Below are 15,291 nucleotides of genomic sequence, written 5' to 3'. Positions count from 1 at the left end.
AGTGACTTCAGAAAATAAACGTACTGGGAGTGGGTGATCAGAGAAAAGCCCATACACACGCTAACTCAGTCTTTAAGCATGTCACCAGTCCTTCAGAAAGTTGAATATGTGGAGACATCCTATTTGAACAGTGCATGCCAGATTGGGTCATTGATAAGTTTTAGTATCATCCGGCTTCTAAATGCCATTCCTCTCAAGAAGAACAATGGTGATTTTTTTTTTAAAGTAACCCAACCATGTTTCTAACTGATCTGACATATTTGATAAAACAACTTCTATCCAAAATGGCTTCCCAATGGCAAGGTCTCATTCAAGAGACTTGTGGGCCAATGAAAATTCTACCAGAAGAGTTACACTGGGACACTGGAAGAGCACCAGTTAGTGAGCTGGCCATTCTCCTTAGTTTGAACAGCATGTTACAAGTACTCCGGTTTTTAAGATCCTGTATGTTATCAAAGGCAACAGAAAGCTAAATCCAAGAGAAATGAGATACAGAGTCAAGGCTTGCTTTCTGGTATTTCTTATTCATGTTTGGTTTGAATATAAAAGACATCCTAACCTAAGTTATCAAAATATATCCATAAAAATGTATGAGCGTTTCTAATACAAAAGTTACAAAAGTCTAAATCCTTAATTATCTTTGCAATTAAATATCCTAGAGTTCAGTAGGCAGATTGATTTTAGAGCAGCTTGAGCAAACGTGTGCTGGCTGAGCCTTGTCTGGAAGCAGCGCTCGGCTACATTTCAGCCCTGCGGTGGGGTTTCTCGGCACCTGCGGCCCCGTCTTCTTCCTCCTCCTCTTCCTCCTCATAGTGCTCCTCTCCACCTCTGAGGCGGTTGTCTGCTCGAACTTCTTGTTCTTCTCTTTCATTATGTTTCTCGTCCACCTTACCGTTGTAAACAAACAAACAAACAAAAACACAAGAAAAATGAAGAGATAGAATGTACCGTAATGTACAGCTGCTCATGGCAGCTGCCAGTGGCCCACCCCATCCTAGCCACTCAGGAGGCTGAGACCTGAGGACCAAGGTTCGAAGCCAGCCAGGACATGAAATTACATGAGACTCCCATCCCTAGTAAACCGGCAAAAAAGCCTTAAGTATAGAGCCATGGCTCAAGCGGCAGAGTGCCGGCATTGAGCCGAGGACCCGAGTTCAAGCCCCAATACCCACACAAAACAAGTGTAAAATAGGATGCAAAGTCATCCTTGTAAGTTAAGAAAAATGATCCTTCAGGCAGCAGAGCAATAACCGCTCTGCTCTGAAGGTTGACAGAACTTCTGCTAAGTCCAGGTAGGTGTGTTAAATTCAGGATCACCCCAAAGGGTCAGGGAAAGCCACATGGTAGAGCTTGCCCCCCATGGCACATACAAAACTCCTGTCCAGCGTGCATGCCTTTCCCACCCCCCCAAGCACGCAATGAAAAGATGCGGCCTACATTTTCATCATTTTCACCGTAAGTCTCTTCAGCATTGTGCTCCAGTTCCCGCTTCTTCTCTTCAGTCAAATCTTCCTGAACCTAAAACAGACCACAGATCCTAGGTCATGCTCTGGACACTGAAACACGTGCACCAACATGTCTGGATTCCCCAAAAGTTCATTCAGTACTGTAGCACCAACGGAATGGAACCAAAAATAAATGTGAAAGCAAGATGGAGGTCCCACATTTGGCTCGTCCATTTAGTGTAAAAGAACATCTGAAACACTTCTTAGAGAAAACACTGAAGGGTGGCGTTGGGAGAGATATAGCGGGGAGAACGATGGAATGACACCGACGTGGATCAAGATGCACTGTGGTTGAAACCCCTTCGTACGTTAAAAATACAAAAATACAATACAAAGTAAAAAAAAGCCCAAACCTAGGCAATCCCTCTGTCTATGTAAGGAGTAAGGTCGTTTTTTGTTTGTTAATTTGTTTGGGAATGTGGTCTTACAGTTGCCAGGCTGCCTTCGAACTGCTGCTCCTCCTGCCTCAACGTCTTCAGTGCTGCTACTGGAGTGTGCCACTACTCTCGGGACACCATTGTTTTTGTTGTCAGTCTCGACCACATAGCAATACAAAATGACTCAACCTGTCTCAAAGCCGTCCCCAACGCTCAGAAGTTATCTCAATATTGACACACTGGCAGCTAGACTATTTCTTCTTCTTTTATAAACCAAATTATTTTTAAAATTCTAGACAGCCTACCCTGTTACCTTCACTTATCACCCGTGTACATCTCTAAAAGTACTGCACATAAGTTACCACGCCGGATGGCATGCTAGCTTCTGACCTCTGGGCCACACTTACACCTGGAAGTCTTAGTAAAGGGGTTTGATGTCACTTGTCCTTATCCTGGGCTAAACAAACACCATGAGTTACCTGAGCTTCCCCCCCATTCTTTCTTTCTTTTTGCCAGTGCTGGGGCTTGAACTCAGAGCCTGAGCACTGTCCCTGGCTTCCTTTTTTGCTCAAGGCTAGCACTCTACCACTTGAGCCACAGCGCCACTTCCGGCCTTTTCTGTTTATGTGGTGCTGAGGAATCAAACCCAGGGCTTCATGCATGTTAGGCAAGTACTCTACCACTAAGCCACATTCCCCACCCTTCCCCCCATTCTTTTTCCCTCCATGCTATCAAGTTGTTGTGTAGGGAGCTCCGTGCTCTGGGTTCAGTTCTGTGGGGCTTCATAGCCCTCCAGCCCCCACATTTTCTATAAATGGGAATTATACATATGAGTGAATTCCAGCTCAGATGGAAAGCCAAGGGTGCTTCCAGAGGCGATGCTAGCATTTGGTGTTTCTCTTCCATCTGGGGCACACCATGTCTGTTTCTCTGCCTGTGCTTGCCCAGTGAGCAGGGCTGGTGACAGCTGAATCCTCCAGGGTAAATCCCCTGACCTCTGCTCACCCCGGATACCACCCACCATTGACAGCCACTTGAATCAAGGGAAGATTAATTATTCTAATTAAAAGTCACAAAGACGATAACTTTCTAGTTTCATCATACTTTCTGCCCTCATTTCTAAGGAAATCGCCCTTAATGGCTATCCGTTTGGTATACTTAATAATGACATTTTAAAAAATGAACTGGGTGAGCTCTAATTATGACTCAAAATAAACAGTCATGAAGCCTTCTGCATGTCAAGTTTGAGTGGTGTGTAATTCCTCCAGGCCACCTTGCACCTGACTTCTGGCAAGCCCAGCTCTGCCTAGAGATGAGGAGCAGAGGCTTGAGAAGAACTCAGATTCCCAGGTTCCACCACACATGAGCCCAAGGGGAAGGCAGGGTCCAAGGATTTGTATCTTTCAAAAACTCCTCGAGGTGAGCTGGAACCAAGGTTGAGACCACAATCACTGAGTAACAACAGATGCTGGGTGAATCCCAGGAGACTCGCCCAGCTGTGAAACTTCTTCTCTACCCTTGGAATCTGTCATCAAGAACTTAGCTTCTTTACCAGTTGCCACGATCATCTTAGTCAGCAACCACTGATGTAAATGACTTGTTTATTTAAAGAGAATCCACAAATGAATATTCAGTAACTTTCCAGCCACACAGACACATTAGTTTAATATATCTTTCATGTTTGGGACTAAAGTAATTCAAAGCCATCTTAAAAGTAGTCTTAGAAAAAGAACAAAGTGCTATGGTAATTCTAGTTGATCTTTAAAAGATACTTAAAGTAGTAGCCTGAAGCCAAATGTTTGATGATGGAGCTGCACCAATTGTGTCATGTGTCACTGGCAGCAGCCTTTGACAATCTCCTGCAAAGCTGGCACTGTGTGTTGTCAACTATATTGCAACACTCTTCCTCCTCAGTCCTTACTTTCTCCATGGAACTCTGAAGCTGTAGGCAGTTTGGAGAAATGGAGCCTGATAAGTTTAGTAAATGGCCAAAACAATGTGAGGCGGATCACTGGATGTGAAATGGGCTCGGTCAAACCTGCCACACATAGTTAACACCCTTGTTTTCCACATGGAAGATGTTACGTGAGTGGTCACGCATGGGTGGTGGCTGGCAGTGTTGGTTACAAGGATGGCCATCCCCACTCACGGAGCAATAATTAACAGGATGGTTTTGGCCAATCAGAATCGGTCAATGGAGCCGTGTGGGAATGTGTGCCTGTTTGGCCCCAGGAGGTGAACAAATAACCTTGCAGGGCCCTCTCCCAGGTGTGCCAATTCAGTCAATTCAGTCAGGGAGAGGAGAGAAATCCTGAGGTTCAAGAGAGATCAAGGATAGACGGGGAAGAAGAGGCAAGAGGGGTAGGGAAATGAAAGTCTTCAGATTTTTCACTCTGAATAAAGTATTTTCCAGCACTTTACCCTCTGTCTTTTACAATTTACTTTGCACTAAGGCAGCACTCTAGTGGGGGCTGTTTATGACGTGCACTGTTTGCTCAAAAGTAGATAAAATGTCTAGAATAAAAGCAATGTGGGAGGCTATAATGGCAAGATGCCGAGGAGAGCTAAAGTAAAAGAAGGGAGGGGTAATTTACCCTTGGTAAGTCTGCTCTGACACTTGGAGTTAAAGGAGACAAAGCAGGGCAGTGACATCCCATTTCATTGCTTTCCCAGAGTTGCCACAATGTCCTCTCCCTCTATAAACTCTCTCACACACAGACACAGACACACAGACACACACACTTACAAACACCATAGCGTGTCTTTTCCAAGCAGTGGAAAGATGTCAAAACTTATCAGCTTAGGAAAGATCAGAAAAAGACAACACAGCTAAAGCAGTAGATATTTGGGGGACAGAGAGAAAAGTTACTGGGGGAAGAGAAAAGGCTTGCTGGCCTTCCTCTCCCCCACCTTCCCACAAAGGTTCACCTGCAGCAGTCTTGTCCTGTAGGTGGGGCTGACAACTTGATTCTATGCCAGAGAGAGTTAAAAAGTGGAGATGCAGACATGGTTATAAGAATTCTGGGTAGGGAGCCATCAAGGATAAGAGCATTCAGATCTGGGTTTAGGGGAGATCACTGTCAGTTCAGCAGATTTGAAGAGGGAGGAGTTGGAGGGGGGGTGCAGCAGGGAGAGGGTGTTGAATTTAGGCTGCACTGGCCCAGAGCAACCACCTTCTGCCTTCCACCTCCCCTCCTCCCTTCTTGCCTCTCCTTCCTGTCTTTCTATCCTCCTTCCCTCTTCGATCTTGGGATCTCTCTTCTCCATCTTAACTGAATGCGATACAAAAGTAAAAAAGGAATCAGTAAATATTGATTAAATTTTTATGTTCCCCCTCTTGAATTTTTAAAACAAAGCCAAGGTTGAATCTTTTCTCCCTTCATCCATCAACGATTCCCAGTATCTGACACAGGGAAGCAAAATAATATTAGTCTAGACATCCTGTTATTCGAGAAGCCAAGATGAGTATCTTTACTTCTTGCCAGATGTCTTAATATTTCAGGCTGCTGCATTCTCTAATGACATCTCTCTGCTAAGATGATAAGACAGCTCAAGGTCCTGATGGAGATGCACAGCAGGATGAGAGGAGAGAGGATGCAAAGATCCAGTCCAGGAGAACCCTGGAAGGCCAAATATCTTCCGGATTTGAAATTTCTAATCCAGAGAGGGATTTCGTTCCCCTGTTCTTGTAATCTTCTAATCAAATGTCCATTGCCATGGTCCATCTTCTCCCCAAGCCTCCCTTTCCTATCTGCCTATGTCCTTTTGACCCCTTCCATGGGAGGCATGTTGGGGTCCACCTGGCTCAGTGTGGTTCAGGTTGGCAGAATGGCAAGTTTGGATCAGTCTCATGCATTCAAGTTTCCTACCTCCTCTTCTCCTTCTTCCTGGTACTGCTCATCAACATTATCCTCCTGCTGGTCTGGATTCCCTGCCATCTGTTTGGACAAAAGGGAAAGGTCACATGACTGTTTGAGATGCGTTTCTTATAGTGACAGTAGATGAGCACACCACCTTCAAGAATACACCGGAAACCATGACAAGGAAGCATTTCTCACACAGAGCACAGGTATCCCGGTTCAGGCAACAATCCCCAATCCACAAGCACAGCAAATCTCCTCTCCACACAGGCAAAGATTAGCCTTTTCCATAAACTAACACCTCTGGCCATGAAAGAAATGCAAATCAAAACAACAGAGATCCCACCTCACCCCATTGATAATGGCCATTATCAAGAAAACTAACAGTAATAGAAGCTGGAGGGGATGTAGCCAAAAGGGAAACCTACTACACTGCTGGCAGGAATGTAAATTCCTTCAACCTCTCTGGAAATTAGTATGCAGGTTCCTCAAAAGACTCAAAATAGAGCCTTTGACCCAGCAATCCCATTCATGGGCATTTATCCAATATACTACAAACCAGGCCACACTAAAGCCACCAGCACAGTTATGTTCAATGCAGCACTGTTTACCATAGCTAAGATATGGAATCAACCCAGATGTCCCTCAGTGGATGAATGGATCAAGAAAATGTGGTATATATACATAAGGGAATTCTATGCTTCCATCAAAAAGAATGGCATTGCCCCAATTCATAAGGAAATGGAAAGACCTGAAAAAATTATATTCAGTGAAGCCAGGCCCAAAGAAACAGGTTATATGGCTTCCCCTATTTGTAGTAATTAGACTGTGCCTATACATCTTCAAGTAAACAAAATAGATGGTAGAAGGCCAAAAAAAATTACATTTGGACATGATAAATTAGACAGGACTCTTAACCTTCACATAGTGAGACCAAAGTAGTATAACCTTAAGAGAGGATAACAAGGGCTCAAAAGCTATATGCATATGATCGATGATGATTATTGAAATGAACTCCAAGTGGAAACAAAAGGTTTTTTATTTTACCTTTTGCCGTCCTTTTTATTCTGATTTTTTCCCTTTTGTCACTGTTTTTGATTTCTGTACCTTTCGTCTTATTTTGTTAGCTTATCCGATTTGGGGAAGGGAAGGGGAAGCACAGAAAAGGCAGGATAAAAGGGTAAATAATTCAGCAGTGATACGCACTAGACATTATGTTAGAATTGAACTATACAACTTGGAGGTCCCGTAGAGAAAAACCTGGGAGGAAATGAGGAAGGGGGTGATCCTGTTCAAAAAGAAATGTACTTGTTACCTGACTTATGTAAAAAGAATTTACTAGAATCCTCAGGTTAAACCCCTGAGTGGCGTCTGCTTACCACCAGATGCTCCTCCACCTCTGCACGCTCTTGCCTTCTGTCGCTGTGCTTCTGTTCTTCATTTTCATCTGGCAAATTATCTTCTCTTGCTTGCTCAGCTTCCTCAAATTCATCTTCGCCTTGGTTATTGGGATCCTCTGCCGGATTGATATCCTCCACCGCTGCCCTCTGTCAGGTGTTAATAAAAAAAGCCCCCGCCACTTCAAGACTGAGATTAAGTTGAATTTCATTTGAAAGGCCACACGGGCAGAAAATGACTCTGCTGGATTCTGTAGACCTATCTTCACCAAATATCTCATTCTCAAAAGATAAAACCCCTGCTTTCTCTGTTAGTTTCAGGAATCAGAATGACATATAGCAGTGTTTCCTGTCTGCCAATGATTCGAATGTAGTCCTCAAGGCTACTAACAAGCAATTGGAACCACACTGAACAGATCAGAAACACAGAAAATAAAAGCCAGAGGGTCAAGTAGAAGGGGAAACAAGTCAGGAGTAATTAAGATGGTTGAATTAGATGAGTAAATAAAAGCTTTCCTTGCTAAAAAAGAGTTTTATACGGGTGAACTTGACTTTGCCAGGAATAATTGTACATGTAAGAAGGTGAAAAGTAGATGATGAGAAGGAAGATCGACACCAGAAAGAACCCTCAAAGAATCAAGACAAGAGGGCTGGGGATATGGCCTAGTGGCAAGAGTGCTTGCCTCCTATACATGAGGCCCTGGGTTCAATTCCCCAGCACCACATATACAGAAAACGGCCAGAAGCGGCGCTGTGGCTCAAGTGGCAGAGTGCTAGCCTTGAGCAAAAAGAAGCCAGGGACAGTGCTCAGGCCTTGAGTCCAAGCCCCAGGACTGGCCAAAAAAAAAAAGAAAAAAAAAATCAAGACAAGAAATGGGTGAATTCTATAGTAAATGCCCTACTTGTAGCATGGAGCAAATGTTTTTACTAACAAACATTACCAGCTGAGTGCTGAGGGCTCATGCCTGTAATCCTAGCTGCTCAGGAGGCTGAGATCTATCTATACCCTGCAATTTTGAAGCCAGCTCAGGAAGAAAAGTCTGCAAGACATCATCTCAAATTAACCAGAAAAGTATCAGACAGGAGATATGGTTCAAGTAGTAGGGCACCAATTGTAAGTTAAGTAAAGCAAGGTCCTGAGTTCAAGCCCTAGTATTGGTACAAAAAAAGAAAAAAGAAACCAATGAAACTGAGATGTTGCATTGTCATCTTTGGCAATAGATTATGCAAAATATCCCCCCAATCTCATCTCTGAGGAGGAATTTTCCATTACTGTTTCCAACAAATGCCCTTCAAAGGCTCAGCTGAGGAATTCTTTCAACTGTCCACTTCAGCCGCGAGGTAACACATGCACAAGCCAAGGCGAGCCCAGCACGCAGAGGCTGAGGTGGGCAGAAACCGCAGTACTTGTGGGCATCTTCTCCCAAGCCCCAGGTCATCTCCAGGACACCTGGTGAACTGGCAGCTGCTTCAAGATGTGAAAGCCACATAGCAGGATTTGCTCTCAGCATTCTCAGGCAAGGGGATTCTACATTTCAATTCCCTCCAGAGCCTTGAACGTGTTCAAGAGCTCAGGATAGCTCAGCTGATCTATTACAGCACAGCCCTGGCCACTGGCTTCCTTCATTCAAGTGCAAATAACGCTCTTCTCAGCAAGGCCAAGTCTTAAGACTTCACCTTCACACCTACCTAATTACTCTACAGCCTTTTGCCATATAGGATTCTTATATGTGACATCAATCATTTCTGTGGAGATATAAGAAAAATACACCTTCCTCTTCAGGAAAAAAAACTTCAAAATATCTTCTTCTACAGTGTTCATGAAAATGCACAGACTAGCTCCACGTCCAATCAAGTGGTCAGTATGTGATCATAGCCTACAAATAAAATGGTTAGGACCCAGAGGGAAAGTGAGACTAACTACTTCTAGTTGAATGATGGTATGTTAGCTGGGCGCCAGTGGCTCACACCTAGAATGCTAGCTTAGCTACAAGGCTGCGATCTGAGGATTGGGGTTTAAAAACTGCGTTGGCAGGTAAATTCATGAGACACTCATCTCTGATGAACCATTAAAACAAACAAACAAACAACAACAAAAATAAAGGAAATGGAGCTTTGGCTTCAAGTGGTAGAACACCAGCCTTGAGCAAAAAAACTAAGAGACTGAACTCAGGTCTTGAGTTGAAGCCTCTGTACCTGCACAAAAATAAAAGAGAGAAAGGCAAGAAAGTAAGAAAGGAAAGAAGAAAGGCAGAAGGAAGAAAAGAAGGAAGGAAAGATGGAAAAGAAGGTAGAAAGAAAAGCAAGAAGGAAGGAAAGGGAAGGGAAGGGAAGAGGAAGGAAGGAAGACAGGCAGGCAAGCAGTATGATAAAAAAAAAAAAAAAAAAGGCCAGGCCTCCCAAGGTTATTCCGAAGAACAAACCGATCACTGGGAGAGTAAGGCCTCGAGATCATGAGCAAAGCCCACAGCAGTTCCCAAACTAAGTGACTGCAACGCGTCTCCATCCCCCGCCCCCTCCATCCAGCTCATGCACACTTAAGTGTCTGCAGCCTGATCCTTTCACTCTCCCAGGACATTTACTGCCTCAAACGCTCCTGCTAGCTCTTGTTCATTTCTGAAAACATTTCCAAGTGAGGATTCCTGCTGTACACCTTCCTGAAGGCACATCTCAAAGCAAGCCAAATGGCAAAGCTCACCCATGAAGTGGCTCTGGGCACCTAGCAGGAAGATATGCTGGACAAGGATCTTCCTCTCAATGCCCTGCATCAGGACAAACAGGGCCCACAGGATGGCATAGTCTGAATGCTATAACCTTGGGGGTTGATCTATTATCCAAACATGATAAAAGAGCTAAAAGAGTTGCAAATGTCACCTCCACATCGGAAAAGAATAGACTCAATCAACATTGGCTTGCCTATAAGTAGGGACAAAGGCCCTGGAACATCCATTTGAATGGGGAGAGAGAGGAGTCTCTTGTTATTTTCTTGGTAAACAAAAAGTACAAAGCCAATTAGTGAAGTGTCTGTTTATCTTCTAAATTTTGTATACCATGTTGTTTCGTGAACTCAAGTCATTTCATGTCTGCAACCACAAATCCTTGCACACGTTTATGAAATTGGCCACTGGATGGCGAGGAGGTGAGAGGCACAGGACACACCTGAAGGAGTAGTGGAGGGTCCAATTTGCTCAGGAAAGGTTAATTTCCTTTCCTCTGGTCACCTGATCTTCCCTTCTGTCTGCCAGAGTGAATTCATGGAACAAAACCACTCTATTTTTTTTTTTTTTTGTCTAGGTAGCAGTGTCCGTCTAAAAGTTATCAAAGGGAAAAACTTTTGATTCCTCCCCCCATTATGTACCTTGAACCTAACCTCATCCCTCCAGTCTATACCACTGTTGGCAGTTAAAAATATTGCTCATGTGTAATTTTGCAGTCGTCTTCCTCTGCTGTGATGAACTCTCTCTCTCTCTCTCTCTCTCTGTCACACACACACACACACACACACACACACACACACACGTGAGGCCAGGGTGTAAGTCGCACACCATGTGGTGTATACACGTCATTATCTCCTCATGACTGTCTGTGTCAGGAGTAGTGGGGAAGATACTTACATCGGCCTCTGAGTCTGGGTCAGCTTCCTGACGTGCTGGGTCCTGAGGCTCTGGTCCATTCCTTGGGTCTTCTTCAGCTTCATCTTGGTGCTGGTTATCTCGTTCATAGGCTGGCAAAACAAACAACTAAAATCGATCAAATGGGACCCGTCCCTTTCAATGAGAAGAAAGGCCATCAATGGGCTTTTCTAGAGACCAGACCACCAAATTTCTCTTCCATCTCTGTTCATTCAACACAAGACTGTGTATTAACCTTGCAGAACAGAATCTGATTCATTTCGCAGCCTGTGCGTCCAATGAGGTAGGAAAAGTAAGTCAGGCTATTCTAACCTTGTAAATGATATTTTTTAATAACAAAGGCTCAATTCTTTTTTCTTGTTAGGGCAAGAAAACAAGAACAATCAAAGCTTTTTCCAAAGAAAGTCTAGTCCATTGGACATCACTGAAATGAACAACTAATGGTTCATTGAAATCCATGGAAAGAGCAGATATTTCAAAGAAGTAATGTCATAGCTGGGTGCAGTGGCTGCCAACTATAATCCTAGCTTCTCAAGGAGCAGAGACATAGGGGACCACAGTTTGGGGCCAGTCTGGGCACCAAAGTCCTTAAGATTCCATCTCAGTCAATGACTGCCTGTGAACTTGTCCCCCTAGGCTATGGGAGAAGCATCAGTAAGAGGAGGCATAGATAAGAGGATTACAGTCCTGTCTGGTCAGGGCATGAAACTCAATAAAACAATAGTCTCACTGTATAATAACCAACACAAAACAGGCTGGTGGAGTGGCTTGAGTGGTAGAGTTCCTGCTTAGCAAAAGCATGAAAATCAAGCCCCAGAACTTGAAAGATACAATAAAGAGCAACCTCATCTGCAGAACTCAAATGCAAATGCAGCTCATCAATGCTCTGGGCCATGCTGATGACGACAGCACTGCGACATGTGTCATGTTTACACATGGGCTCCCTCAGACACCTCGTTGCTCCTTCTTGAAAAATGGTAAAGAGCACACAGACAAGGAAGATGCTGCTTTTTAAAGGGAGATTCAGGAAAAGTTAAGTGCACGGAGAGCATTTAGTGCAGAGCCACTAAGATGCAGGGTTAAGTTACCATCAGGTCTCTAGTGCACGGAGGGATTTATTAAACAAAGAAGTGAACAGACTGTTCTCTGGTCTCACTGATTACAGAACAAAAGAGCTTAAAGTGACCCACGGGGACCATGAAAAAACTATTTCCTGACTCTTATGGCTATAAAATATCACAACCGGCTGCCAACATAGTGTGCCACTGCCTTCCGTTTGACTTTCTAGAAAAGAATAAGCCCGGAAGCATTAGCAGCGCCCAGGACACGGCTACAGTTAGCTCCATTATCACAGGAAACAACAGCTGACAGATCAGAGACTAGACTCTTGTCATCAATGGAAGCTACTAGTAATTTAACTTGAAAACCCTTCAAAGCAATGAGGCCAAGACTTCCAAGGGAAAGGGGAAGTGGAAAAATTTCCCACAGACTCCTAAGCCTAAGACAATTGGTCAGAAATCATTATTCGGTATACAGCAATCTTCACAGCCGGTGGAAAGTGTGAAGAGAAGAGAGAGATTGATTCTAGTAGTTTTCTCCACTGGTATACACAAGATGAAGACTAGTTAAGGACACTAATACACAGGCCGACTTTCCACTCACTGGGGTGTGCCTATAGCTTGCAGATGGTATGGAATATTGGTTCATTGATAAGAATACTACTATCAAGTCATTTGATTAAAACCTTCACCATGGGAGAAGCCTTACCACCTCCTTCTTCTTGTATGCCCTGGTCCTCGGCTCCCTGGACGATATCATTATCCATGGCATTATAACGAGTTTGTTGCCTGCCGGGGACATAAACATCATAGGGCTAAATGGACACAGGCTGACAAAGGTTCTTTGCGAAATAGCAATACACATGATGTTTTTCAATGCTTTTGGAAAATAACATCGTTAAGTTAAAAAAAAATCTCCCATCTACAAGATAAGATATAAGAAAGATTCTAGATTAGCATACACTAAGAAAAAGAAAAGTAAAATAGTAGGTAGTTAGGAAGGGGAAGGGAGAAGGAAGAACACTGCGATGATGGGTGGTCAACATATTTTATGCATATGTGAAAATGGAATAATGAAGCTTGCTGAGATCGGTTTGGAGAAGAAGGAAGGAGGAATGAGGGAGAGCGACAGAGTTTCACCAAGGTACGCTGTATGCATATATGGACATGTTATAACAAAACTACCCCCCTCTGCACAACTAACTAATTGATGCTACTAAGAAATATGGGGGGGGGAGGATTTTTTAAAAGATATCTTTAGAAGGTAAAATATTTCTCTAATGGCCAAACCAATCTAAAATTAGCACAAAACTGACTAGGCTAGTTGGAGACTGAAATGATGATTTTGAAGCAGGAAACCACACACACACACACATACACACACACACATACACACCGGCATTTAACTTAAGTACTTTCTCTACCTTAGCTACATGAGCCATATGAGCCCCTCACATTCAAGGGCCACATCTACCCAAGGTTGGCCTTGATGCATTTATAAAGGCAGAGGAGGGGCTGTCTGTGCCCACCAGGGGGAGGGGCGCCTGCTACCTTAGCTGTTGCCGGCTGTCCTCTGGCTCCACCTGCCTCCTCTGAGCCATCTCTCTGGCCAGAAGCTGCTGTTGCTGCTGTTGCTGCTGCTGCTGCTGTCCAAGGAAATGTCCTTGCAGCCTCTGCTGGTGTAGATACTCCTGGTGCTGCCGCAGCTGCTGGGCCTCCTGGTCCCTTTGAGCTGCCAGTCTCTGCTGCTCCAGCTGTTCCTCATAAGGGGATCGTGGTTTGATATCTGGCCTGGCTGAAAGGTATGTCCGTGCCTGGGGCAGAACCGGGGTGGTGTGAGCAGGAGGGGGTCAACCATTTTGTTTCTTAGGACAAACTCAGGGGCAAAGTTGGCTTTTTTACTCTCCTACTTGTCTGGTGACCAATGAAGCTACACACAATCCTCAAACTCCTACTTGCCAGATTTCTCTGAATGGCCCTGGGTTTCTTGGCACATCTGATCCTCCTCCTTTGCCCGTATAAAGGCCTTCTTTCTGTGGGCTCCGCTCACATGGAACACAGGGCACAGCACCGGAAATGGATTTCAATTCGTAGTTAAATCCATGTCCACAAGCCTCGCGAGTGAGCGAGCACTTGGTAACTTCACATTAATTGGGCAATTTGTGAGGCTGAAGCTTTGTCCATGAAGAACTAAAGACCTACGGATGCCAGTTAGCTCCAGCAATGTATAAAACAATCTCTGTTTACACAGAGATGATGGTAGAAGTAATAGTAGTAATAGTAATAGTAGTAGTAGTAATAATGATAATAAAGTTGAATCCCAGATTACAATGGAAAAACAAAGAACAGATTTTCTTCAAACAAGCCAAGAATGGGGGAAAAGATAACAATGGTCTGATTAAAGGAAAATTAAGACACAGTACTTCTTAAAATGCTGTTTTCACTTGAGCTGTGCATCCTTGTCCTGTCATCTCCAGTGAACAAACACTCTCACACACAATATTCTCAGCAGAAGGCGGAGTGGATGGGGATTTCAATGGGAGGACGGGAAGGCTGCTTGCCACAGTGGATGGGCACAGGCCCATAGAAGCTTGTTGAGGCTAAGCGTGCAAGAACGTAGACAATGGACAACTAGAGACTTCCCATCCACCTGACCTGAAGTTGCAGGCAGAGAGTCTGATACCAAACACAGCTTTCATTATACATGTGACTGAAGAGTCTGGCACCAGTGGCAAACGCCTGTAATCCTCGCGACTTATGGTCTGAGGTCTGAGAATCGAGATTAGAAGGCAGCCCTGGCGGGGAAATCTACAAGACTCTTATCTCCAATTAACCACCTAAATAAAAGCCAGAAGTGGAGGTGCAGCTCAAGTGGTACAGTGCCAGCGTTAAGGGAATAACTAAGAGACAGTGCTCAGGATCTGTCTTCAAGCCCAATACTTGTACAAATAATGAAATGAATAAACAAGTAGCTGGAGTACGGCCAAGGCCAGGTAGCCCACTGCTAGACTGTGGGGCTTTTAAGTTTCTCTTAAGTATTCACTGTAATGATGACTGCTTTTTATAAACATGGGAAAGGCACTCCTGGTGATGTTGTGGAAGCAGAGTCTAAACAGAAATAGGCTAGCACACATTCCAAGTGGTCCTTTTATGAGAGTTTTTGATTTAAAAAAAAAAACAGGAAAAACAACAACAACCAACAAGCCAAGTGCCAGTGACTCACTCTTGTAATCCTAGCTACTCTGGAGGCTGAGATCTGAGGATCACAGTTTGATGCCAGCCCTGGCAGGCAAGTCCATGAGACTCTTCTGTCCAGTTAACCACAAAAAGTGGATGTGGAGCTGTGGCTGGAAGGGTAGAGCACTAGCCTTGAGCAAAGGAGCTCAGAGACGGGGTCCAGGCCCAGAGTTCAAGTCTCAGTACCAGCAAAAACCAAAAGCAAACATTTCTTTCAGATTCCCC

General features: G+C 44.2%; 1 protein-coding gene across 2 annotated transcripts in view; it reads right to left on the bottom strand.

The window, feature by feature from the left end:
- Nucleotides 1-254: 254 nt before the first annotated feature.
- Golim4 (golgi integral membrane protein 4) overlaps nt 255-15,291 on the bottom strand; it is a 71,639-nt gene continuing 56,602 nt past the window's right edge. For both annotated transcript variants that reach the window (XM_048347169.1, XM_048347170.1), the window contains 7 exons: nt 13,381-13,643; nt 12,539-12,618; nt 10,754-10,863; nt 7,122-7,289; nt 5,752-5,820; nt 1,438-1,518; nt 255-887 (listed from right to left, as the gene is read on the bottom strand). In XM_048347169.1, the coding sequence (XP_048203126.1) occupies nt 738-887; nt 1,438-1,518; nt 5,752-5,820; nt 7,122-7,289; nt 10,754-10,863; nt 12,539-12,618; nt 13,381-13,643 (921 nt within the window). In that variant the 3' untranslated portion in view covers nt 255-737. The remainder of the gene's footprint in view (nt 888-1,437; nt 1,519-5,751; nt 5,821-7,121; nt 7,290-10,753; nt 10,864-12,538; nt 12,619-13,380; nt 13,644-15,291) is intronic.

Source organism: Perognathus longimembris, chromosome 5 (assembly GCF_023159225.1).
Source record: "Perognathus longimembris pacificus isolate PPM17 chromosome 5, ASM2315922v1, whole genome shotgun sequence".
NCBI classification, from domain to species: Eukaryota; Metazoa; Chordata; class Mammalia; order Rodentia; family Heteromyidae; genus Perognathus; species Perognathus longimembris.
This window is presented reverse-complemented; position numbering and strand designations above follow the sequence as displayed.